The sequence below is a fragment of the Sceloporus occidentalis genome, unplaced genomic scaffold (genome assembly GCF_023333645.1).
Source record: "Sceloporus occidentalis isolate IW3139 unplaced genomic scaffold, rSceOcc1.0.p SCAF_76, whole genome shotgun sequence".
NCBI lineage: Eukaryota > Metazoa > Chordata > Lepidosauria > Squamata > Phrynosomatidae > Sceloporus > Sceloporus occidentalis.
The window spans coordinates 2,286,108-2,311,846 of NW_028317056.1; the positions used below are offsets into that span (position 1 = coordinate 2,286,108).

Consider the following 25,739-nt stretch of genomic DNA (forward strand, 5'->3'; position numbering starts at 1 on the left):
TTTTGGTAGTTTACTCCTCTTCTTCCCCAAAAGTGAAGCTGCCTGAGCCAGTCCAAGTTGTGCCAGTCATGGGGCAGCCCCTACAAAAGGCTTTGCAAGAAGCACTGGTTACACAGGAGGGGTTCCAGGGTCTCTATACCATCAAAGTACCCCCATACCTGTATAGCCACCAGGGTAGTTGGAGTCAAAACTGAGCACTAACCTGCTGCTGGCTTTGAGGGGAGGAGGAGCCAAGCTGTACGCACACACCCATCATTCAGAGACCGGCCCCCCTCCTACATCCTGGTGCTGCCCCCACATCTTATGCTGTTTGCCCCAAGCAGGGGAAAGTTTAGAGCACATTAATCCCATCAACAAGAAAAAAAAACCATAAACAAGAATAAAAGTTTTCCTTGTAGACAAAAAAAACCCAAACTGTTGTTTTTAATCATTTTAGGATTTTAACACTTTGAGGTGTGTGACATAAAGTGCCTGTCCCTATTTTGTTTAGTTTTTGTGTTCAGCTGCTGCAGAACCTCTCTGGCGGCAAGCGTGTTATCCGCAGTCACTAACGTGGATTATAAAGCCGGGAGCGGCTTCTGGATTCGTAACACAAATGGTCATTTCCACCTAAATAGTTAACCAGCTCAGGAGGTTTTTGCCCCAAAAGCCATTGTGTAGTGGAAACGCTTATCTGAATAAAATACGTGAATTGTCCAAATGGCTCTAATATCGGCCCTTATGGAAACCTTGACTTGTCATTATTTAAAGATAGACTTGAGTGACCTGCATTCAAGCAGGGATATCAACCATAACATACTGGGAGCAAAAGCACCAACTGGGAGTCTTATATATGATCATAGCGGGGAGAATAGAAAGGAGTCGGCTCCAGACTGTGTGACCCCCAGAATCTGCCCCTGAGACCCACGAGATTAAAGCAAAAATCCTGAGAGTCCGGGGCTAACCCTGGGAGTTTCCAGGTAAGGATATGGGGTAAACCTACTAACCTTGTGCTAAAGATATCAGGGTGAAATCTATTAAACATTGAACGTCCACCCAGCTGGGCTGGTAAATCACATTAGATAATATTGAATTCTATCCCACTTATTGATGAGGATGAGGAGCACAAAAGCTGCTACTACCGCTGCTAATATGGCTCCGCCGATGCCCCTTTAGGGTGGTCCTGCCCAGCGTAATGGGACAGGCTTACTTTTGGGTCTTTTTATTGACCTCTTAAAAACATCTCACAAAAAAAATAAATTAGATGTGACATTATTATTTATATAGCGCCATCATATTCCACAGCGCTGTACAATGGGATACGCCTGCCGCCCGTCACCCGCCTCCAGGAGAGCATGAAAAAGGCGTCAATCTTTCTCGTGTGACTTCCGGAGTGCAACACAGCAGAGAACAGGTTAAAGAAGCGCCAACCTCACGTATCATTTAACCCATTAAAAAGCGAAAACCTCTTTCCGTGAGGCACATATCTGCTCCAGGACAAATTGTTTTATGAACACATGGAAAGGCAGTGGGGGCTTCTGTTTTGGATTGGGGTATTTAGGCAAATACTGTATCCACCCCTGCCGGCTGCCTGCCGACTCCAATTCCCATCACTCTTTACGGAATCTATAGCCATGATCTATACGGAGGCCAGTCCAGTTCTGCTAAGGGGGGTTATTAAAATCCGTCCTGCACGCAATGTATTTTTAAAGCGACTTAAGGTCATCGCGCCGTTAAGTCAACATGAACGGAGAGCATGTTAACCTCACCCGATGGCTCTTTGAACCCGAGTGTGAATGATATCCTCTCCAGCGTGATATGTACGGTAGTGAGGTCACGTATAGATCCTTCGGTTAATAATTAATCATATAACCCTGGTTCACCAGACACATGGATGCAAATAATACAGCTCACTTCCACATACCATGTTACGCAGGTAACCTCATATATCACCTGCAGGCAGACCGGAAGCCTCAACTTGTAACAGCTGGAACATATATATATAAATATTTATATATATATATATTTATACCGGTATATATATAGAGGGCTGCCCTTTAATAGCCCATCACAAAGATCATAGTCACATAGTATCACAATGGCCGCAGCCAAATACTTCTAATAAAGGTTCTCGTGGATACTACGACTCATCGGGAAGTAAAGATATCCTCAGTGAAATCACCTGTTTTCAAGCAGGGATTTCCGCAGTAAGAAAAGGACCAATTAGGATGCTCAGATATCATGAAGGAATAGGAAGGAGGCTCCAGACTGTGTGACCCTGAAAACCTGCCCATTCCCCCCGAGATTGGGGTAAAAAGTGTAAAAATGTGCCCATTGCTGAACACTCTTTATTTATGTTAGTTATATATCGTGATGCAGTCTTATGTATATCAGCATGTAAATTTAGTCTTTTTTTTTGCACCCCCCCCAATTAAGCGCAATCCTCAGTGAGGTCAGCAAAGTGACATCACAGTTAACAGGCAGATATCATAGTGTATGACTGAATAACACCCTGCACCGTGTATGTACCATATATCCCAGAATGCATCACACCGCAGGTATCTCACTCTCATTTACATACAAAGTGCACTCATTTACATACGTGTACAATATGCGTTATATTCACACAAGGCACACATATCGCGGTGTAATTATTTGATAGTTGACTTTGGTATATTTGGTTAATCCATTATTGGGATTTTTTGTGTATTTTATGAACATTTGCACATTTATTCTGTATTTGCACACAGTCGATGACATATTACATAAATTATGATAAACAAATGGATGTTTATGCCATGCATTCTAATGTCATTTATATACACCGGGTCTATTAAATGAAAATATGTACAATGTAAAGAGAGTGTTATAATATTAAATTAATGTAAATATTGATAAACTATTATATTTGTGAATAATGAGCACGTATGGTATTCACTGTGAATATTGTGACTAGCACAGGTTTAATGACCCTCTTCGGACACCATCCAAGCACCGCCAGAAACTCCTCATAAACATTCACCAGCGCGCTCACTTACACGGAGACACCTTCTGCCAATCATAGGCAACGGGGCGTGCTCGCTGCTGGAGGTTTGGTTGCGTTGACACAGGGGAAAACCCCGCCTGTAGAACGAGGCGTTCTTGACCAATGAGCGCGCAGGGTCTGAGTGGGGTGAGGCTGCGTCACTGGCCAGTGTTCTGGTTACATCATGCAGCGCGGGTGCCCTGCTCAGTCACGTGACGCTCGCGGTCTGATGGGCGGAGCTCATGTCAGTTTCAGACGTGATGCAAAACAACTAAAACTTGTGGGAGTGGCGTGCTGAACATCTTGGTGTCACGTGATACTCCATCCTGTTTCCACATTTAGCCGTCCGTTGGCATGCACTGCGCAGGGCTGTGGTACCCAAGGCGTTAGTGTACCCCACGCACATGCAGCCCTCTGGCACCCAAAGGGTTAACGCTGTGTAGGAGGGTTATTTATAGATTCTGCTACAATGTTTAAAAAAGTGGTGCTATCACCATGGCAACCGATGGAGAATGTTCCTGCTAAGTGGACCGCTCCACTGATCGCTATGGTGATAAAATATTTTTTTTTTCATTTTAATTTGCCCCATTATTCCTTTGTATACGTGATTGTTTAGTTTCCATCTCTATCACCATTATACGCTTTATGTGTCTCCTTCTCCAAAAGATATTGAGGGGGTTAGGTGGGCAGTTACCATGGTAACCAGCTAACTGATTACCCCGATCTCGCTACTTTTAGCCCTTAAGTAATCTTTTTTTTTTTTGTAACAAAGTCGCTGTGCGGTGTTACACAATACATGTTACAGCCGGAAAAATTCCATAAATGACCTTTATGCTATAAAAAAAAGCCAGACAATTTCACCAGCGGCGGGGAAGGGGGGGGGGGGGCGATAAAAATACATTTTCCTGCAAAATAATCCGACATGCTCATTTAAATATGGGGTTTATAACAAATACATTAAAATCCTCTAGATTGTAAGCTCTTGTGCGCGGGACCCTCCTCGCCTGTTGTTTCTGTAAGTCAAATTGTTGTTATGTTATATACTATTTCTTATGTCTTGTTTACTCATTGTACATCGCTACGGAATATGACAGCGCTATATAAAACAATAATAACAGATATACATTAATACATACAGATACAACAGCAGCTGGGATCTTGGCCTGTGAGCTTACAATCTAGCCTCATGGCACTTTCATACAACGTTCCTGGCAATGTGGACTGAGTGGGGCATTTAGAAGAAGAATAATGGGGTTTATTTACCCCGTTTAATTTATAAAGCCGTTTCCTGCTGTTTCTATACACATTATCGGACCCTGCGATACCCTCATACCCAGCAAACATTCTGAGCCCTTAAAAAAGAGGGGCATCAGGGGAGGAGAGAGGGGTATTAGGAGAGGGGCACAGGGTAGGAAAAAGCACGGGAAGGACGAGAAACATCCGGGGAGGATAGAGGGGCATAGGGATTTGGGGGACCGGCCAAACTTGAACAGGGTCATCCGTGAACAAGCATTAGCAGTAAACCCACGCAGCAGAGACCACCCAAAGTAAGGTGACCTAACCTGACCCTAACCTTTTGATTTATATCCCCAAGAGTCTCCATTCACTAAAGGCTGAAAAGCGGCGCCATAAAGCAAACTGCACCATAGAACTTGAGCAGGAGGCGGGACCTAGAAGTCACATGACAGCCCAAGATGGTGATCTACAGGTCAGCAGATGAATTATGCTACAGCAGGGTTCCCAGGGTCAGAAATCCAGAAATAAGTGGAGTCTCCCAGGGGCCACGTTTATGGGCCAGAAATGCCATAATAAATACCATTTTTACACCAAAATGCATCCAATCACCACGTCTGTTACAGAGTTTATTTGACTTATTTATACAGCTTTACTACAGTAGTACAATTCAGCAAAACAAATTGCTTACTAGTATCTAACAGACAAACATATACCAGAGAGGAGCGGGGCGGCAATATTTTGGGCGGATAAATAAAATTCCATAAACTTTCTAAAAAATTGATAATTTTTTTTTTTCCCATGGCTGAATCAGACGGGGGGGGGGGGGTTAACAAATAAATATTCCCAACATTCAGAAACTAGAATTAGTGTTTGCATGTATAAAATATAAAATAATTTAAGATATTAAATATACATAGAACATGTTAGTTGTGGGGCTGTTAGGGGGTTTGTTTTGCACATTCCGACGCATTTTTCCACGGTGGGCGCTACACGTCGCTAATTACGATCTTATTGGACGTCACAAAAAAAATTATGTTTTTTATTTTTTTACATTGTTTTATATATTATGTCCTAAGCGAGCTGCATTGAAACTCATCAGGCTTGTGGTGCTTCCGGTCCGTACGCTAATTAAGTCCCTTAAGGGAGGCCAACTGCTTAGCGTGCCACGGCTATACATATTATTAATTACAATTAATACTAATTAATAATACATTTTAATATCTAGAACATATGAGTGCCGAGGTCAGGTGCTGGCTGGGATATCTTCGAGACAAGGAACAGAGAAATTATGTTATAAAACATTTTTAGAAATATTAAACCAGTAATTAAGTTTTATTGATTATTTTTGCATGGTTTTAGGCAACATGCCCTTCTTGAAGTCTATATTTAGAATATTCCATTATTCCTCTATATGTAATAATTTTTTATTGTACGTGGATAAATATCCAGTTCTATGGTATTAGGATTCTTTATGCAGCAGGGATATATATTTATTAACCACTTCGTAAACTGTTTACTATTTTTAAGATTGGAAATGGAATGCGATTGGGGGAAGCATTTATCCGTTGCACTTGTGCTTCTGAGCACTTCCTGAATCCGTTCTGGGCTGGAAGGAGCTGGTAATCACAAGAGGAAGTTGAAAAGGAAATGGAACCCCATTAATTTGGGGCTAAGGTGCCATTCCGTACTTATATACATATTATATAGATGATTATTAATATTGGGAGGTATTGGTTCAGACGAGCACCTGAGCGGCTCTGACAGCCCATTGGATAATTAATGCATAAAGCGCCTGTATCCCTTAGCAACGTATAGCAGAATTTATTAAACTGATTGACCATAGATGGTTCTGGGAGACTAGGGTTGGATTTGCCAGTCCTATACATATACTGGCCCAAATCTCAAATTAATTACCCGAAAATGACAAAAGTGGCTTTTATGGATATGAAATATCTGTCTATCTCAGGTCAGGCTTATAGCCAACCATAGGCAGAAGCACAGCAAATGTACAGCACTGTGCACCCTGGGGGGGGGGGGGGGGTTTCGGAAACACATCTTTTTAAAATGTATAACTACTGGAACAGCAGCGTAGGGGGGATACAAAGCTGCGGTTTAGTTAGATCTTGGACTTTTTTTTTTGAGCCATACACGGAGACCCCCTTACCTTTATCCTATTATCTTGATCAACGTAATGAAGCTGAGAGGAAACGTAGCTGTGCAAACATCGCTTTCAGGTATACATTACTAATAGATTTCTATATATATAAAAAGGTTCATTGTTTCCCTGGAACATGCGATGGGGATGCAGAGGAATTTACACGGAATGCGGTAGATCGCTCAGTCGTAACAATGCCTTCCAAAGCCTGAAGCCATACCTGGATCGCCATGAGAGGGGGGGCAATATTATTTTTAGAGAGAATTATTCCATTTCAGAAGGCGGCCATCTGTTTACATACTAGACCGGTAGCCGTTATTTACATACAATGTATCACAGACCTCTCTCCCAGGGCAGAGGGGTAAGCGATAGAAGATGCAGAAGATCTAGGTAAGCAAGGCTGTCAATATCTAACGAAATAATTGTCCATGCTCAGTTATGGTGGAAAATATATATTATATACACATATATATATCTATATATATTAAACTCAAAAGGTGGAGGAGAAATTGAAGACATCATATAATAAATCAAACATGATAATATTTATCCACTCTTCTAGCAACCCTAGAATTGGAAGGGGCATCAAGCACAATGATATATATATATATATATATATATATATATATCACACGGAGAGCTGGAAGCTGCGCTCGCTGGCTCGGGGGCAAGCTCCTTCCCGTCAGTAACTATTTCTGTCGGAGCTCTTACTCAGTTTCAGGAAGGCGTTATATGCTCTTTATGGTACTTATTACTCTCTCTGCTGTTGTTAAGTAGTAATAAAAGGAAGCTGATAAGAGGGTATAGCTGCAATACTACAGCCTTACTAAATAGAAGCCACAGATGGTTAATATAAGAAGGTCCATTAAATATTAAAGAGTTCTCCCATCTTAAAGGGGACTCTCACAATGTATTTCTTGTGTTCATAGAGTCAGCAGGTCCCTGAATTGTACGTTTTGTTACTCAAAGCAGAAGAGCAGGAAACCCCCATAAAGTTTTGCAGGGAGTCCCTTCGTCCCCGTTTCCTCGTGTTATTTAGATCCAGCGCTCGCTACAGTTCCGAGTCACTTTTCCAGACTGGCCTTAGGACACTAAGGGCTAGTACTATCCCTGGTTAATGTCAAAGGTGGTAGATAGGTGGAGCAGCCTCCCAGCAGAAGTGGTAGAGGGTAATACAGTGAGGGTATTAAACATGCATGAGATAGGCATACGGCTCCTGAATCTAAGACGAGACCAACGATTGATTAAGGTTTGAGTCTTTACAGCAGGAAAAACAGGCAGATTAGACGGGGGCCGATCTACACGATTACAATGCACGCTGCATCACATGACAATCTGGGCCGCGTTCTGATCCCCAAGAGGCTTCCAGATTGCAAGAACTAGCATTACAATGCAGGTTCCTGGGCAGGCGAGAACTCGCATGGAACATTATTGACCATAATTTATGGCGAGACCCCCCTTATACTGTTCTATTGATTGACAGCCAGACATCCCTAGAGGTTCTGCACCCTTACCATGTATACTTCCTATGAATAGTAATAGAGAGTGATAGGGTATCCCAGGCTTAACTGAATTAGGGGGGACGCGGCTGTTAGCGTAAGGCCTGCTCGCTGCTGTGGGGGCGATGTGATGGGGCCTGTACACGGATGTGCGTAGCGTGATTATTTACAGCGCGAAGAGCGTGTCCTCGGCATGTTCCTGCTTCTTGCGGATGGCAGGGTTTGTCGTCGCCGCGCTGGGCTCCGAGGCGGGGGGAGACGGCAGGTCTGGCATCCTCTCCACAGCTTTGGCACGCTCTTCTAAGAATTTGTCAAATTCTGTACAACGCAGAAGCAACAGTTAAGTATTATATATTACCTGGGATAGTACAAGACCCCCCCCCCATTTGTGCCGCACAGGGGTCTGGCTAATACAGGTTCTTTAACGAGACAGCAAGGATGTACAGAAGCGCAAGACATGAAGATGGGGGTACAGATTGTTTTGTCCCCCCCTGCAAGCGCGCTATGAAGGGGACCACTGAAGTCTTCAATGACAGACAGGGTCAAAAGACCACCGACCCAACCATATTAAATTATAATATATATATATATATATATATATATATACACACACACACACACACACACACACATACCCTGGCTGGTCACGCCTTCATCCAGGTCCTCACCTTTCTGTAAAACAGAGTATTAACATCAACATCCAACATTATCATAACAATGACATCATTCCTGCCCCCCCCCAAATACATGCTGGGAATAGGATGCCGTATCCTATGGAGCCCAAATACATTTAGCTCCGGGCCCCCTGGATCTCTCTGTTGGTGAAAGAGAATCAGCTAGACAAATAATGGCTGAGGATCATGGGAGTTAAACAGTCAGGGAGATGATGTACGCTGCCTAAGCTTTGATGATTACTTGATGTACGTATGCTACAGCGCACTGGTATTGCTGGGAGAACCTTGCCCTAAAATCAGATTGTAAGCTCTTTGGGCCAGTTTTAAACAACCTGAAATTGTCTTTTATGCTCTGGTTGATAAAACCGTCCTAACGGGACACAACGTTACCGAGTATAAAGCGCGTCTCACCAGGTCGGTACCGAGCCATTCCTCTACGTCATCCATATCAGAGGGCTGCGCAACCGGAATCTAAAGAGAGCGGGTAATGTACAGCCCCCCGGAGCAGGGAACGGGGAGGAAAAAAAATAAAATAAACACAAAAGAACGAAAAATAAAGAGGACACGAGAAATAAAAACATGAAAATGTAAAATATATAAAATGACAAAAAAGTTAACGTAAAAAAAACAAAACAACATAATACAAACTCATAATACGGATGATGGGGATTAATCGGTAAGGTGAAGGGGGTGAGGGGTGATGTGCAAGCTACATTAACCCTTTCAGGGCTTTAGGTCCCTTTGCTGTCTTGGTTTATGCTCAGGGGCCCCTACTGGTTCTGAGCGCAGGACAGCGCCGATACTCTCTGGCCCCTGGGGCATCCCAGATTACTGCTCCACGTTCCCTGGAAGAAGTTCTACATGTACCATTAACCCTTTAAATCCCCATACGAACGGCTATAGGGGGGCAAATGTTAAATTAGCGTCAAACATAAACCACAAATTGTTAACTCTTTAGAAAAACGTTAACGGTTAAATTTTAAATCTCCAACTTTATTTAAAAAACGAACACCGGCTTACTCGTTACCCCCCTGGGAAGAGCACATGAATTGTGACATCATTACTTTTGCACGTTGTAAAATTCTGGCGCAAAAAGAAAATATTCTAGCTGATCGGACATTCCACTGGTTGCCACGGTGATTGCAAGGGTTTTTTTTTGGTTTTTTTTATGTATAACCTCCAAAGCATTTACAAGTTTGTTTGGCTTTGGATAACACATATACACTGCGTAAATTGTTGGCGCTATATAAATAAAATATAATAATAATAATAACGTAAATGATCCTGGGAGAAATAACTACTTTGCATACGGGGCTGTGTTCTGATGTCATAAAGCAATAAAAAAAGAGCCGTCGCGTTGTAATCCCTTCCTTTCTCTCGATAAACCTGTTTGGAATTGCATGTGTCTGAGGTCACGCTATTTAGGTGAAAGTGCCCTGCTGCACGTATGTAATGCCTTCCGTGTGCTCTGTACCGCGTGAGCTCACAGCTGGGACTATCTGGTGAACCTTTGACGTGTTCTGGACTTTAGACGGTTAATGCAAAAGTCCCGTCTCCAAGGAATTTGGCCCCCGTAATAATCCCGGTGCGGCTCCTGTGTGACAGCGGCAGGGATTGTAAAGTAACAACCGGAATAAAGCGGGATTTAGGAAAATAAAAGTACAGTAAAGGCTGCAGGAATCCGGACAAAAAGCATTAAAGTTCAACGAGGGTCTAGAATGTCTAAGAATTTACAAATCCATTGGTTCTTAAAGGGGCAGGGAAGACCAGGGGCGTCACTATGGGGGTCCGGTGGGTGCGGACTTCAGCAGGGTGAGATCCATGGGGGGGCTTCTAAGGATTCTGTATGGTCTGGTACAGGAGGGGGTCCATGGATGGGGGGCACCATGGGTGACTGCAACCCCAGAGACACCACTAGGGAAGACCCCCTGTGTATACTAAGTATGCATTCCGGATCAAAACCTGACAATATCCCCCACGCCGCCGGCATGCTAGGCGACCAAAACCAGCGCCAATTTGGGCCTCGCCGACTTGAATTTCTGATTTCCCGGATATTTTGTGTACACTTTTGGTTCGCTAACAGAGCCGTACTGCAGATACCCACCCAATGTAAAATGAACATTTTTGGTCCACATGTGACGTATGAGACGCCTACCCACTATACCCCTAGGACAGGGTAGGTAAGACTCCAGAGAGATTTATTGAAGCCGTGAGTCTATATGATTTGCAGACTCCACCACCGGAAGGATATGCGATACTAAATGCCGTTATTTAAAGGTAACAGATTAAAAAAAATAAAAAATGAATATTAATATTCTTTACTAAAATATCTGTTTCTGCCGGGTTTTGTTAGGAAAGAGAAGGACAGAGGAGGTCTCAGGACAGCAGGATTTTTGCACAGCTGGTCAACCACATGGCGTAAGGAGCGGCTTCCTATATCTCTGTGGCAGACTCCAACTCCCATCATCCTAAACAGCTGGAGAATGGCAGGCCGCCCCTCTGTCATACTGACTGCATGAGCCCCCCCCCCCAGCTGGGCTCTGAGTATATAGTTGAGTTTAACCTAGAAATGGCCCAGGTCTGCTAAAACAGCATAAATACAGAAAAATAATACAAATGGTTAAATATATAATCCTGGAGGCAATAATGGGGAGACGCAGAGAAAGCAGTCTCTGAATTCACATCATGATCTCTGCTTGGTCTAAAGCGCAGCACTGTGGCTATTTAGTGCGGGACCGGACTATTTCCCATATTATAAAATACATTCCGACCCAATAAAAAAAAATAATAATAATGCAGAAATCCGTCTGTCTGGGATACCTGGACGGCCCTTCCGGTCGGTGTTACGTCATGAGTGGGCTTAGGGTCACATTAAGGGAAGGGATCTGTTATATTGGTGAATTGCTCACCATTCCTTGGGTGATAAGCCACGTGTCTATGGGCTCCATGACAGAGTCGCCACCTTTAACTCTCTTCTGGGTAAAAAAACAAACATTTCCAGAAAAAGAAAGAAATTAAAAAGGAAGAAAAGCAATGTCCGGCGAATATCAAACCCAGCGATACCATCTCGGCTGGTTTGTGACCTCCTGGTCCCTGGCACTTTAACACGTTTGGGGTGAATCAATCTGCAGAAACCCATGAAATCCCAGCAATCGAACTTTTTCCCCCCCAGATATTTTACCAAAAGCAGAAGTGCTGAAAGCCAGCAGGACTCCGACACATAACGCTATAATAAAGATTAAAGCGGGTTTCATAGACTACGTGCCGATGCGAGTCTTATCTGCAGACACGGTCCGTGGAGTGCGTGCGTCGATAGAGACACCGACCAAACGTAATCTTAGGTCTGCCCGGTCAGAGGGTCCAATGTACGCAATCCCACACGTGTGCAGTCCGATAACTTTATCTGTTCTAATATATACAGTCATACGAGAACCTGCGCCTGGGAATCACATTCTGTCTTCCCGATAAAGAGGCGGATCAGCCGAGCGGTTGGGGTGGTAAGGCTAGGTTTGGCCAGAATCATGGCGCATGGCAGTCAAGAATGGACTCCTGGCTCTTCAAACCCCCCCCATTTCAAACATTAAATCCACGCTTGACTATAATACTCTTTATATGATTCTTAGAACCGTATTGTAACCATTTATAGACGGAGACATCCGAGGCTGGTACCAAACGTCCTCATCCTCTGCGTCGGCCCCTCGAAGGAAACCGATGCCCCCTTCACTTACCCCTCCTGTGTTTTGTTGCCGGACGTCAAGAGCCGATGCCAGACCTCCGAGAGCCTGCGGGTCCTCGTACTTCACGCTGGAACAGAGCAAAAGGGATCCGTGTGAGCAAACGGGACATCTGAGGTCCATCAATCAGACGCCCCCCCCCCCCCCAAACGCGCTGAAAGAATCGCCCACCGGGGCAGCAATTAGATTTTTGGGTAGTAGAACAGCGGATCCACAAACCAGGCGACGCACAGAAGACAGACCTTGACCCGCTTACTTTTTCCGCTGATCGGCCAGCGTGTTGGTTCTCGTGTGTGCGAACATGTCAAACTCGTCCCGCGGGCCGGCGGGCGGCAGGGTGCCGAGGGCGGAACTGACGCTACTAGAACCCACGTCTGTAACAGAAAAGAACCACTCGGGGTTAACGATGATCATCAGTATGAATTCTCTCTCCAAGTTTAGGTGTCATAAAATAAAAGTTTGCTCTCAGGAAGGCTCATTGGCTAGGGGCATCTACATGGCAGAGGGCTTTATCACAAGGGGGGGGGATTAATGATGTCATTCGATAGGAACTGCATGGATGTCGGGCTTCTCTTCCTGGATCTCGGCTTCCATCGTGCGGAGCTCAAAACCTTGATTAATACACAATTAAAATGACTGCCCTAAAGGGAGCGGTATGCTAAGCGGTGCTATTACACTAGACAACTTAAAGAGCGAAGACACAAAGACGGATAAACTCCAGATAGAGTCTTAATTGTGAAAGTCCAACGCTAGCCGGTATATTTAACAGATAGCCGGTTACCTAGTCCGCCAAGCTGGGAGGATAGGGTAGAAGGAGCCGTGACTCCCACCATGGGGCTAACAACGGCAGGCGATCCGGGTCCAAGGTCTATCAGGTTATCCTCGGTCACCTCGTTCATTACCTAGAACATATCACACACGGGTCAGGGGGGCTGCGATGCACCGAGGGGCATTTTAACATCTGCATTCAAATACCACTGGGATGTTAGACTTTGAGCGGTGGTTGGACTACAACTCCCAGCATGCTCCAGCAGCTCTCGGACTGGCGGAGAGCGGAAGGGCAAAGAGCAGCCTGATGGGTTTTGTTGTCCAATACGGGGGCAGATATTCTGTGGCCAGAAACTTGCGTAATTCACCCAAAACACTATAAATAGCGGTCTGTGTTTACACTAAGAGTGTTAGGAGGGGAAAGGTCCAGTCTGCTCCAGAAACGGTTACTGAATGTACTAAAGTACACAAAAACGACAGATACGGATAGATGACATTAGGACGTGGTTATGAGATAAAGTAACAACCCCGTGCCCAGACGCTTAATGGAACAATCCAGGGGCAGTTTAAAGTGACAGTACATACCCCGTTGGTATTGGGTGCCATGCGCCCGGATCTGTATCTTTCAAACCTGCGAACAGAGAAAGAACGTTAGATGCCGGCAGACGCGAGGGATTCTTCTGCCATCCATCATGGATTCTGCCGCCGTGGAACCTTTCAGGATCTCCTCTCATGATCGCAGGAGGACCATCGTTTGCAATTCTGGTAGAGGTGACAGTACCCAGCCAACATCAAGTCATAGAAACACAGACCCTGCCGGCAGATCGGCCCCATTCGGCCCCCGTCTAGTCCCCTGTTTCTCCCGCTGTAAAGACTCAAACCTTAATCAGTCGTTGGTCTCGTCTTAGATTCAGGAGCCGTATGTCTATCCCATGCATGTTTAATCCCCTCGCTGTATTACCCTCTACCACTTCTGCTGGGAGGCAGTTCCTAACACCCTCACAGTAAAGTCAAGTGTAAAAACACACCAGAGAAAGATTCATTTGGCTCTCAAAGTATCTGCTGCCGTACAATACTTCATAACAAGTAATGGCACAACGCCACTGTCTGCAGCAGGTACCCTCGGTGCACAGCGCCCCCTCCTGGTCTGTTTACGGAAAATACAAGTGATTTCTGGTTATGTTATGGGCACAAACAGTTTAATGGGGGCTACATCGCGACTGCGCAGCTTGGCCCACTTCAGCCACTTTTTTTTTTTTTACCGTGTGCTGCATGTTTTATTTTGTATCATCGCTGCCTCCGCATCTAGCAGAACGCGCGGAACATACATGTTAAAAGCCACGTGCGGCCGTTCTGTATAAGCGATATTCAGCGCTCACCTTTCGTATCGAAGGAAGATGTTGTTTAAATCGTCGTTCACGTGTAGAAGCTCCTCCGTGACCTCCTCGTTTGACACGCGTGCGATGAGCTCCATGATCCTCTGCTGCATCGCCCTGCAGGTTCGGTTTAGGTCCTGAGAAAGAAGCCATGTGAGCTTCAGTGGTAGCCACGGGGGTCCCCTTCCCTCCTATACTTTTTTGGATCTTGTGTGTAACGCCCACCCAAAGGGCTCTGTGAGGCGTCCTCGTTCCCCGGACCCCCCGTACCTGCAGAAGCTCGAGGTCAGACGCGTCCTCTTGTCCCGGAGTCAATTCCGTCAGCATCTCGGACATCACCTTCATGTTGCCGCGCACGACATCGAGCTCGCTGCGGAGGCGGCCAATCTGTAGGGAGGGAGGTTATTATTTAGCGATGGCCAGCTGTCCGCGTGTGTTCCACGATTAGGGTTAGAAGGGCCACGGTTAGTTCTGATGTCTCTGGCTATCCACCCGCTGTACAGTGACTGCTAGCGTAGGAACCTAGCGGCCCATGTGGCCCCCTACCTGCTCGGAGTTGGCAGTAATCGGCCCTCCTACGACGGGCACTGGCCCTGCTGGGGTGCTGTAGGGAGATGGAGTGGAGGACGGAGTGGACACGGAGCTGGAGTTCACCCTCTGCTGGGTCTGAGATGAGTGCATGTTGGTCGCGGGATCCACCTCGGGCACGCTCTGCCAACACAGGATTACGAGAAACGTTACACCGGCATACATTCCCCCCTCCCCCCCAACAAGATGATGCCATAAGGGCATTTATAATCAGAAGCGGGGGCAGGGACTGCTGACCCACCATATCTGCCACGCGAGTCTCCTAATAACCATATAAAGCTCTCTGGCACGCACGGGGTTAGTTACGCCATGTCGGCTTGGACGAGGCTTTCTTCAGCCGACATCAATAATTAATTTAGAGGCTGAAAGCCGATCCCCTACCCTTCCCCCGTTACGGAGTAAGATGCAGAAATCGGGGAGCCCCTAATAACACAAATACCCCCCCATGAGGGGTCGGAAGAGTTCGCAGTCTGGTTGCTCTGCTGGAGCGCAGGGATACCGTCTCCTCTTATACCCGTCCACGGGGGTCTCTCTCCCAAACGCAGAGAGGGAGGGTAATCGAGGCTGCGGTGAATGTGCCGGCGGCTGCCGATCTTACCCTCTGTGGGGTGTGTATGGGCGACAGGGCATCCAGATCTGCCATAGGAAACTCAGTCCCTTTCCTCTTCAGCTCCTCGTAAATATGCACCACGCCGGTGAGGTCGGGGCTGCTCCGAAACGCGTCGGCCCAGGCCTGCGGGAGAGAGAGAGACCCCGCGGCACGTTAACCGAAACGCCGTAAAGATCTAACCTTAAACTCCAGATAACGAGCAATAGGCACCCCAATGCTCTATTTTGGGGTGCCTATTGCTCTATTTTCACCCCAATGTCTTTGTCTGTATTAAGAACGGAGCTGCCAGAAGACGGGTTACAGAGTCTACAACTCTCATCATCCTCTAATTGGGAAGTGCTTCAAAACATCTCAGCAGACGGGTTATACGCTGTAACCTATACGCTGGTGAACATAAGTCCTAGCATCCTCAGCCGGCCTGAGGAAGTTTAATGAACACTGGGTATAGAAACGGAACTCTACAGGGTTCAAGGGCAGCTGGGATGGTGGAACATCTGGGTTTATCTGAACTGGGTTTACTGGGGAGTTGCTACAGAAAACAGTTAGTATAAACCAGTACTCCAAAAGGCTTTGGTATCGGCACTGTCCCCTGGCAGCAGAGGGGTTAAAGCCACAGTATGGAATCACCCACCTGGATCAGCGCCAGCACTTTGTCCTGTACGATGGTCGGGGGGTTGTTTTTGGGGGAAATGATCTTGACCAGAACCCCGTCGATGAAGTCCCGGTGAGTCACCAGAACGTGGAAGCGATGGCCGCAGTTTTTCACGCAAGTCTCCAAAACCTGCGATAAAGGAGAGAAGTTTAGCGGAACGCGGAATATTCACAGAGACAGAAATACCCCGAGCACTGTATACAGTAATATAACCCCCAGCGCTGTATACAGTAATATAACCCCCAGCGCTGTATACAGTAATATAACCCCCCAGCACTGTATACAGTAATATAACCCCGAGCACTGTATACAGTAATATAACCCCCAGCGCTGTATACAGTAATATAACCCCCAGCGCTGTATACAGTAATATAACCCCGAGCACTGTATACAGTAATATAACCCCCAGCGCTGTATACAGTAATATAACCCCGAGCACTGTATACAGTAATATAACCCCGAGCACTGTATACAGTAATATAACCCCCAGCGCTGTATACAGTAATATAACCCCCAGCGCTGTATACAGTAATATAACCCCGAGCACTGTATACAGTAATATAACCCCCAGCGCTGTATACAGTAATATAACCCCCAGCGCTGTATACAGTAATATAACCCCCCAGCCTGCATACGGTAATATAACCCCCAGCGCTGTATACAGTAATAACCCCCAGCGCTGTATACAGTAATAACCCCCAGCGCTGTATACAGTAATATAACCCCGAGCACTGTATACAGTAATATAACCCCCAGCGCTGTATACAGTAATATAACCCCGAGCACTGTATACAGTAATATAACCCCGAGCACTGTATACAGTAATATAACCCCCAGCGCTGTATACGGTAATATAACCCCCAGCGCTGTATACAGTAATATAACCCCGAGCACTGTATACAGTAATATAACCCCCAGCGCTGTATACAGTAATATAACCCCCAGCACTGTATACAGTAATATAACCCCCAGCGCTGTATACAGTAATATAACCCCCAGCGCTGTATACAGTAATATAACCCCGAGCACTGTATACAGTAATATAACCCCCAGCGCTGTATACAGTAATATAACCCCGAGCACTGTATACAGTAATATAACCCCCAGCACTGTATACAGTACTATAACCCCCCAGCGCTGTATACAGTAATATAACCCCCCAGCGCTGTATACAGTAATAACCCCCAGCGCTGTATACAGTAATATAACCCCCAGCGCTGTATACAGTAATATAACCCCCAGCACTGTATACAGTAATATAACCCCCAGCGCTGTATACAGTAATATAACCCCGAGCGCTGTATACAGTAATATAACCCTGAGCACTGTATACAGTAATATAACCCCGTTCACTGTATACAGTAATATAACCCCCCCAGCGCTGTATACAGTAATATAACCCCCAGCGCTGTATACAGTAATAACCCCCAGCGCTGTATACAGTAATAACCCCCAGCGCTGTATACAGTAATAACCCCCCCAGCGCTGTATACAGTAATAATAACCCCCAGCGCTGTATACAGTAATATAACCCCCCAGCGCTGTATACAGTAATATAACCCCCAGCGCTGTATACAGTAATATAACCCCCAGCGCTGTATACAGTAATATACCCCCCAGCGCTGTATACAGTAATATAACCCCCAGCGCTGTATACAGTAATATACCCCCCAGCGCTATATACAGTAATATAACCCCCAGCGCTGTATACAGTAATATAACCCCCAGCGCTGTATACAGTAATATAACCCCCAGCGCTGTATACAGTAATATAACCCCCAGCGCTGTATACAGTAATATAACCCCGTTCACTGTATACAGTAATATAACCCCCCCAGCGCTGTATACAGTAATATAACCCCCAGCGCTGTATACAGTAATATAACCCCCAGCGCTGTATACAGTAATATAACCCCCAGCGCTGTATACAGTAATATAACCCCCAGCGCTGTATACAGTAATATAACCCCCAGCGCTGTATACAGTAATAACCCCCAGCGCTGTATACAATAATATAACCCCGAGCACTGTATACAGTAATATAACCCCCAGCGCTGTATACAGTAATATAACCCCCAGCGCTGTATACAGTAATATAACCCCCCAGCCTGCATACGGTAATATAACCCCCAGCGCTGTATACAGTAATAACCCCCAGCGCTGTATACAGTAATATAACCCCGAGCACTGTATACAGTAATATAACCCCCAGCGCTGTATACAGTAATATAACCCCGAGCACTGTATACAGTAATATAACCCCGAGCACTGTATACAGTAATATAACCCCCAGCGCTGTATACGGTAATATAACCCCCAGCGCTGTATACAGTAATATAACCCCGAGCACTGTATACAGTAATATAACCCCCAGCGCTGTATACAGTAATATAACCCCCAGCACTGTATACAGTAATATAACCCCCAGCGCTGTATACAGTAATATAACCCCCAGCGCTGTATACAGTAATATAACCCCGAGCACTGTATACAGTAATATAACCCCCAGCGCTGTATACAGTAATATAACCCCGAGCACTGTATACAGTAATATAACCCCCAGCACTGTATACAGTACTATAACCCCCCAGCGCTGTATACAGTAATATAACCCCCCAGCGCTGTATACAGTAATAACCCCCAGCGCTGTATACAGTAATATAACCCCCAGCGCTGTATACAGTAATATAACCCCCAGCACTGTATACAGTAATATAACCCCCAGCGCTGTATACAGTAATATAACCCCGAGCGCTGTATACAGTAATATAACCCTGAGCACTGTATACAGTAATATAACCCCGTTCACTGTATACAGTAATATAACCCCCCCAGCGCTGTATACAGTAATATAACCCCCAGCGCTGTATACAGTAATAACCCCCAGCGCTGTATACAGTAATAACCCCCAGCGCTGTATACAGTAATAACCCCCCCAGCGCTGTATACAGTAATAATAACCCCCAGCGCTGTATACAGTAATATAACCCCCCAGCGCTGTATACAGTAATATAACCCCCAGCGCTGTATACAGTAATATAACCCCCAGCGCTGTATACAGTAATATACCCCCCAGCGCTGTATACAGTAATATAACCCCCAGCGCTGTATACAGTAATATACCCCCCAGCGCTATATACAGTAATATAACCCCCAGCGCTGTATACAGTAATATAACCCCCAGCGCTGTATACAGTAATATAACCCCCAGCACTGTATACAGTAATATAACCCCCAGCGCTGTATACAGTAATATAACCCCCAGCGCTGTATACAGTAATATAACCCCCAGCGCTGTATACAGTAATATAACCCCCAGCGCTGTATACAGTAATATAACCCCCAGCGCTGTATACAGTAATAACCCCCAGCGCTGTATACAATAATATAACCCCGAGCACTGTATACAGTAATATAACCCCCAGCGCTGTATACAGTAATATAACCCCCAGCGCTGTATACAGTAATATAACCCCCCAGCCTGCATACGGTAATATAACCCCCAGCGCTGTATACAGTAATAACCCCCAGCGCTGTATACAGTAATATAACCCCGAGCACTGTATACAGTAATATAACCCCCAGCGCTGTATACAGTAATATAACCCCGAGCACTGTATACAGTAATATAACCCCGAGCACTGTATACAGTAATATAACCCCCAGCGCTGTATACGGTAATATAACCCCCAGCGCTGTATACAGTAATATAACCCCGAGCACTGTATACAGTAATATAACCCCCAGCGCTGTATACAGTAATATAACCCCCAGCACTGTATACAGTAATATAACCCCCAGCGCTGTATACAGTAATATAACCCCCAGCGCTGTATACAGTAATATAACCCCGAGCACTGTATACAGTAATATAACCCCCAGCGCTGTATACAGTAATATAACCCCGAGCACTGTATACAGTAATATAACCCCCAGCACTGTATACAGTACTATAACCCCCCAGCGCTGTATACAGTAATATAACCCCCCAGCGCTGTATACAGTAATAACCCCCAGCGCTGTATACAGTAATATAACCCCCAGCGCTGTATACAGTAATATAACCCCCAGCACTGTATACAGTAATATAACCCCCAGCGCTGTATACAGTAATATAACCCCGAGCGCTGTATACAGTAATATAACCCTGAGCACTGTATACAGTAATATAACCCCGTTCACTGTATACAGTAATATAACCCCCCCAGCGCTGTATACAGTAATATAACCCCCAGCGCTGTATACAGTAATAACCCCCAGCGCTGTATACAGTAATAACCCCCAGCGCTGTATACAGTAATAACCCCCCCAGCGCTGTATACAGTAATAATAACCCCCAGCGCTGTATACAGTAATATAACCCCCCAGCGCTGTATACAGTAATATAACCCCCAGCGCTGTATACAGTAATATAACCCCCAGCGCTGTATACAGTAATATACCCCCCAGCGCTGTATACAGTAATATAACCCCCAGCGCTGTATACAGTAATATACCCCCCAGCGCTATATACAGTAATATAACCCCCAGCGCTGTATACAGTAATATAACCCCCAGCGCTGTATACAGTAATATAACCCCCAGCACTGTATACAGTAATATAACCCCCAGCGCTGTATACAGTAATATAACCCCCAGCGCTGTATACAGTAATATAACCCCCAGCGCTGTATACAGTAATATAACCCCGTTCACTGTATACAGTAATATAACCCCCCCAGCGCTGTATACAGTAATATAACCCCCAGCGCTGTATACAGTAATATAACCCCCAGCGCTGTATACAGTAATATAACCCCCAGCGCTGTATACAGTAATATAACCCCCAGCGCTGTATACAGTAATATAACCCCCAGCGCTGTATACAGTAATATAACCCCCAGAGCTGTATACAGTAATATAATCCCCCAGAGCTGTATACAGTAATATAACCCCCAGCACTGTATACAGTAATATAACCCCCAGCGCTGTATACAGTAATATAACCCCCAGCGCTGTATACAGTAATATAACCCCCAGCGCTGTATACAGTAATATAACCCCCAGCGCTGTATACAGTAATATAACCCCCAGAGCTGTATACAGTAATATAATCCCCCAGAGCTGTATACAGTAATATAATCCCCCAGAGCTGTATACAGTAATATAACCCCCCAGCACTGTATACAGTAATGTTGGTCGGCATTGAAAAAACTTGGCTTTATCTCTCTTTTTTTGCTCCAATCTGCAGATCTGGAGCCGCCGTCGCTGTCAGTCGTGTGATATTTTGGGTGAGTTTCCCGGCTCAAACACCACACTGAGCTGATGCTTTATGGCGATGCTAATGAAGTCCGTTCCTCCATAGACTTTCATTAGCCAGAGTGTCTGACTGGGTGATTAAGACTGAGCCATTCTATTGTTCCCCACAGGCAGTATGATAAGGAGTCGCGGTGTTTAGTAGATCGGGGATCAGATAACAGAGCGAGAATCATACAAACGGCTGATATGCAGCTGCCTGAAAACTTTATATTATGGGGTAAAAACTGCAAACTGGGGTAAAACAGAGCGATATATTTCTGAAAATGTATTTTTAATCTGAGGAGTGAATCGGTGTGAAGAACGTCCCCGGGAATGTAATATCACACAACAGATTAATAGATGGACCTGAAACTCACGGTCAGCGCGAGCATCACCTCCCTGTAATTCCTGTTCCCGTTTAACCTCTTCTTCAAGGCTCGGATGGCGTCTTTTGGGCTAAAAGAAAGAAAAATAATCAGAGGTTTTTTATTAATTCAAACAAACAAAAAAAACCACCAAGTAGCTGCTCGCTGAAGATGATTTTCATCTAACGATAATATTTTCACGACTTAATGGTCTGAGGGGTCTCAGTATAAAGAGGAATAATTGCCCCATAAAACAAACGAGCCCCTCCCGCCTTTTGAAATGTTTGGAACACGTTACAGCCCTCGGATTATTGCGGGCGAGAGACCATCTGCCGTAATTCCATTGGTTGCAGTTTCCTGATCGCGCCCCGATGTGTAGGTGGGGGATCTCCCGTATATTAGGAGCGGCGGGCAGGACTCGCAGGGAGTGCGCATCACCCACCCTTCCTCCGTCTCGTTAATAATGTCACAGATCTCCATGTTCAGGGTCCAGTCCTCGCTCTGCAGGGAGCCGTCTGTGGCCTTTTCTGAAAAAAGATGGAGTTTCATTAAAACGATTTACAGCAGAGGGTCGGCAAAAAGGTTACTATGGATACGATGAGGATTTTGTTAATAAATGTTTTGCAAATATCGGTGTGTGAGTGTATGTACGGACATATGTGTGTATATATTTATATATATATATATATATATGGGTGTGTGTGTATATGTGTGGGTGTGTGTGTGTATATATATATATATATAGGTGGGTGTGTGTTTATATCTGTGGGTGTGTGTGTATATATTTATATATATATATGGGTGTGTGTGTATATGTGTGGGTGTATAAATGTTGGGGTGTTATATATATATATATATAGGGGGGGTATCTATCGAGGCTGCTGTACGGACACAGGATCCTTCTCACGGAAAAATTAACTCTTCATGAATTTAATATAACTATTAAACTATATTTTGTTGCGGTTCTGGATTCCTGGAGGCGCTCGTATAGCCTGCGCCGGACCGGCAGAGAATGGGTTAATATCCCGCGCACACCGGTCTCGGCGCCCTAATCCCGTTACCGATAATCAGATTCTCTGAACGTCACATAATCCGCAGGATCCCATAACACATCCGCGTCCGTTACGCATCCCGTAGAACCCCAAACCACTTCCCCTGGGGGGCAAAATCCCCCCAAAACCCCACATTCTACTTTACAGTCCCCCCCCACCGGTTATTAGTTACCCCGCCTCTGATCTGCTTTCTACTGAGGTCATTTTCATAGCAAATTCCATCTTTTCACTGGAAGCTGAATTTTCACCATTATTTATTATTTTTTTTCAGATAAAAAATTAGTTTTCAGAAATATTCTGCTGTTTTTCTTTTTTTTACCCCAGTTGTAGTTTTTGCCCCCATAATATAAATGTTTTCAGGCAGCTGCATATCAGCCGTTTGTATGATTCTCGCTCTGTTATCTGATCCCCGATCTACTAAACCCCCCGACTCCTTATCATACTGCCTGTGGGGAACAATCGAATGGCTCAGTCTTAATCACCCAGCTGGACTCTCTGACTAATAAAAGTCTATGGAGGGACGGACTTCATTAGCATTGCCATAAAGCATTAAAACGAGAGAAGAATATGCAATTCACAAAGCCGGACAAAAGCGAGTCTCAGCGGTCTCTTTCTCAGGTGACATCTCTGCCTGCTCCTGACGCTCTGTGTTTCAGGGTGTTTCTGCGTTGCTTGCGCAATCGCCCGGAGGCTTTGATTCAGGTAATTACTGCTGTTTTCATGCAGACGACACACCCGGTAAGCACTGGTTCCGAATCCCAGCGGAATATTCTTTATACAAATAAAATCTCATCATTTAATGAAAAAATCCAATATTCAAGATAAAGGTAACCGTTCCCCGGGGCGCCTGGGGGGTCACTTGTAATGAGGGTCCAACCCCGGGGGGCTTCTCCTGCAGGGGGCATCTAAAAGAAAGAGCTGACACTGAAATCAATGGGAGTGCTCTCCGCGCATGTGCACGGTGGTCTTCTACGGTGCTCCCTGATGTGTTTTGCGGGTGGGCCAAAGGCGAATGCATGGGGACCACCCCCATTGCATTAGTAAGGGGGCATCACTAAATTTAAAGGGGCTTCTCAGGTTTTATTAAAGGGGGCATGGTGGCTGCAGGGTCCTTTTAATGGGGGGCATAATATCTAATCAGGGGAATTCCTTGAAGAATGGGGGGGATAACGGCCATAAAAGTAAAAACCCACCGCACTAAAGGTTAAAAGGTTACATTTTAACCCTTAGTGCGGCGGGTGTTCATTAAGTTTCACTATATATTCTGTTAGTATGACCCAACTCAGCCCCCGAGCTGCCCCTGACGAGAATGGTGGGATCCTGAGGGCCCGGCACGTAAGCTTACAATCTAAAATGTTTAACCCGCAGATTAGTGAAAACACCCACATTTTACTAAGATGTTATCCCCCCGGATCGCCAGCCAGGTGAAGGGGTAACTTCCCGCTGCAGTTCTTTAACTGCCCCGCCACTAGGGAGTGCAACTGGGTACCACCGGTGGCCACAAACCCCGTACCCAGCACAGGTGAAATCGGAGCTCATGCCGGCCTTTGGATTTGTTTGGGCTGCAGAACACGGCAAGCGGGATCATAAAAAATTCAGCATTTCCTGCGGACCGAGCGACTTACTGTTTCCGCCTCATCAGTTCCAAAGATGGAAACGAACGCCGTGATCCGCCGCCCAGGGTAGGGGCTTTAAACGTATCCGCGGAGGACGCGGGCAAGAGACCGGGGCCGGACAGACGGAATGTCCATAAATATGCAGAAGACTGACCGGTGCGGCACAAAGGGGTCGGGTCACATAAGGTGGTCGTCACGGGCACCAGATACAGGGGATCGATCAGCTGACGCTAGGCATTGGTCAGAGGTGACAGGAGTGATGGGGTAACAAAGGGCCGTATAGGTAATTACCCCGACATACACCTTAACGGACTTACATGCGCCAACGGCAGCCGGGAGAATAAACAGAAGAGGGGACGGTGCAGATGATATAAAATAAAGGCGGGGTGTTATATGCAATACAGAGTCGGGGGCACAGTCAGGGCACACAGTATGACAGGGGGTAGGTAGGTGCGTGCCGGAGCTGACCGGGCGCAGCAGGTACTGGAGCTGACCGGGGGCAGCAGGTACCGGAGCTGGCAGGTAAGTACACAGTGGCAGGGATACAGATAAAATGAGGGAGCACATGATGACGTAAATCGGGCGAGACATATAGGTGGGCACTGGGTGACAGGTAGGTGACAGGGCGCACAGAGACACATCAGGGACACAAAGGAATAAAAATGACGTCACGGTCACCCAGATGACGCGAGGCAGGGAAGGGGCAGGGGACTTACCGATGCACTGCCCCACCGGGGTGCTGTACGGGTTCCCCAGCAGAAACTCCATCTTGATGACAACAAACAACCGGCCTCTGCAATCCCTGACACAGAGCAGGGCACTGGACGACTGGGCTAAATCCCCCTCCGATTGGCCAACTTCCCCGTCTGTCAAGGACTAAACCCTGCTGTCTAGCCTATCTGACAGGAAGAGCGCTCCGATTGGATAGCCAGTGTGTCGGTCACTGCACTGTCATTGTGCTCCTGTCATTGGAAGGAGGTAAACATTACGCACCACGTATGCCAATCACAAGAGCTCTGTTAGCCGCTTCTACGCAAGCGCATCCTCAGAAGCCCCGCCCACTGATGGCAAAACACTTACCCACAGCGATTGGCGTGTTAGAGTTTGACTAGAGAAACTTTATGCGTCATTCA

The 25,739-nt window shown here is 45.9% G+C and overlaps 1 protein-coding gene across 10 annotated transcripts; it reads right to left on the bottom strand.

Moving 5' to 3' along the window:
* Positions 1-8,060: 8,060 nt before the first annotated feature.
* Positions 8,061-25,374, bottom strand: LOC149285756 (TOM1-like protein 2). 10 transcript variants are annotated; one of them, XM_089494913.1, is made up of 16 exons: positions 25,323-25,374; positions 22,381-22,465; positions 21,951-22,029; positions 16,276-16,425; positions 15,633-15,767; positions 14,993-15,157; positions 14,717-14,833; positions 14,450-14,583; positions 13,656-13,701; positions 13,084-13,204; positions 12,559-12,676; positions 12,297-12,372; positions 11,478-11,543; positions 8,980-9,039; positions 8,530-8,566; positions 8,061-8,212 (listed from the first exon to the last, which is right to left on the bottom strand). In XM_089494913.1, exons 1-16 carry the CDS (start codon positions 25,372-25,374, stop codon positions 8,061-8,063), a joined length of 1,593 nt encoding a protein of 530 aa, XP_089351039.1. The 10 variants fall into 10 exon arrangements, with proteins under 10 accessions (XP_089351039.1, XP_089351037.1, XP_089351041.1 ...); XM_089494911.1 differs by having other exon boundaries at positions 12,258-12,372; XM_089494915.1 differs by lacking the exon at positions 14,993-15,157 and having other exon boundaries at positions 12,258-12,372.
* Between the last annotated feature and the right edge of the window lie 365 nt (positions 25,375-25,739).

Coding starts and splice junctions, on each gene's coding strand:
- LOC149285756 (XM_089494911.1), bottom strand. CDS start 25,374: ATGGAGTTTCTGCTGGGGAACCCGTACAGCACCCCGGTGGGGCAGTGC. Junction 11,544..12,257: donor GTTTCCTTCGAGGGGCCGAC/GCAGAGGATGAG, acceptor TTTTTTACCCAG/AAGAGAGTTAAAGGTGGCGA. Junction 8,567..8,979: donor AATGGCTCGGTACCGACCTG/GTGAGACGCGCT, acceptor TCTGTTTTACAG/AAAGGTGAGGACCTGGATGA.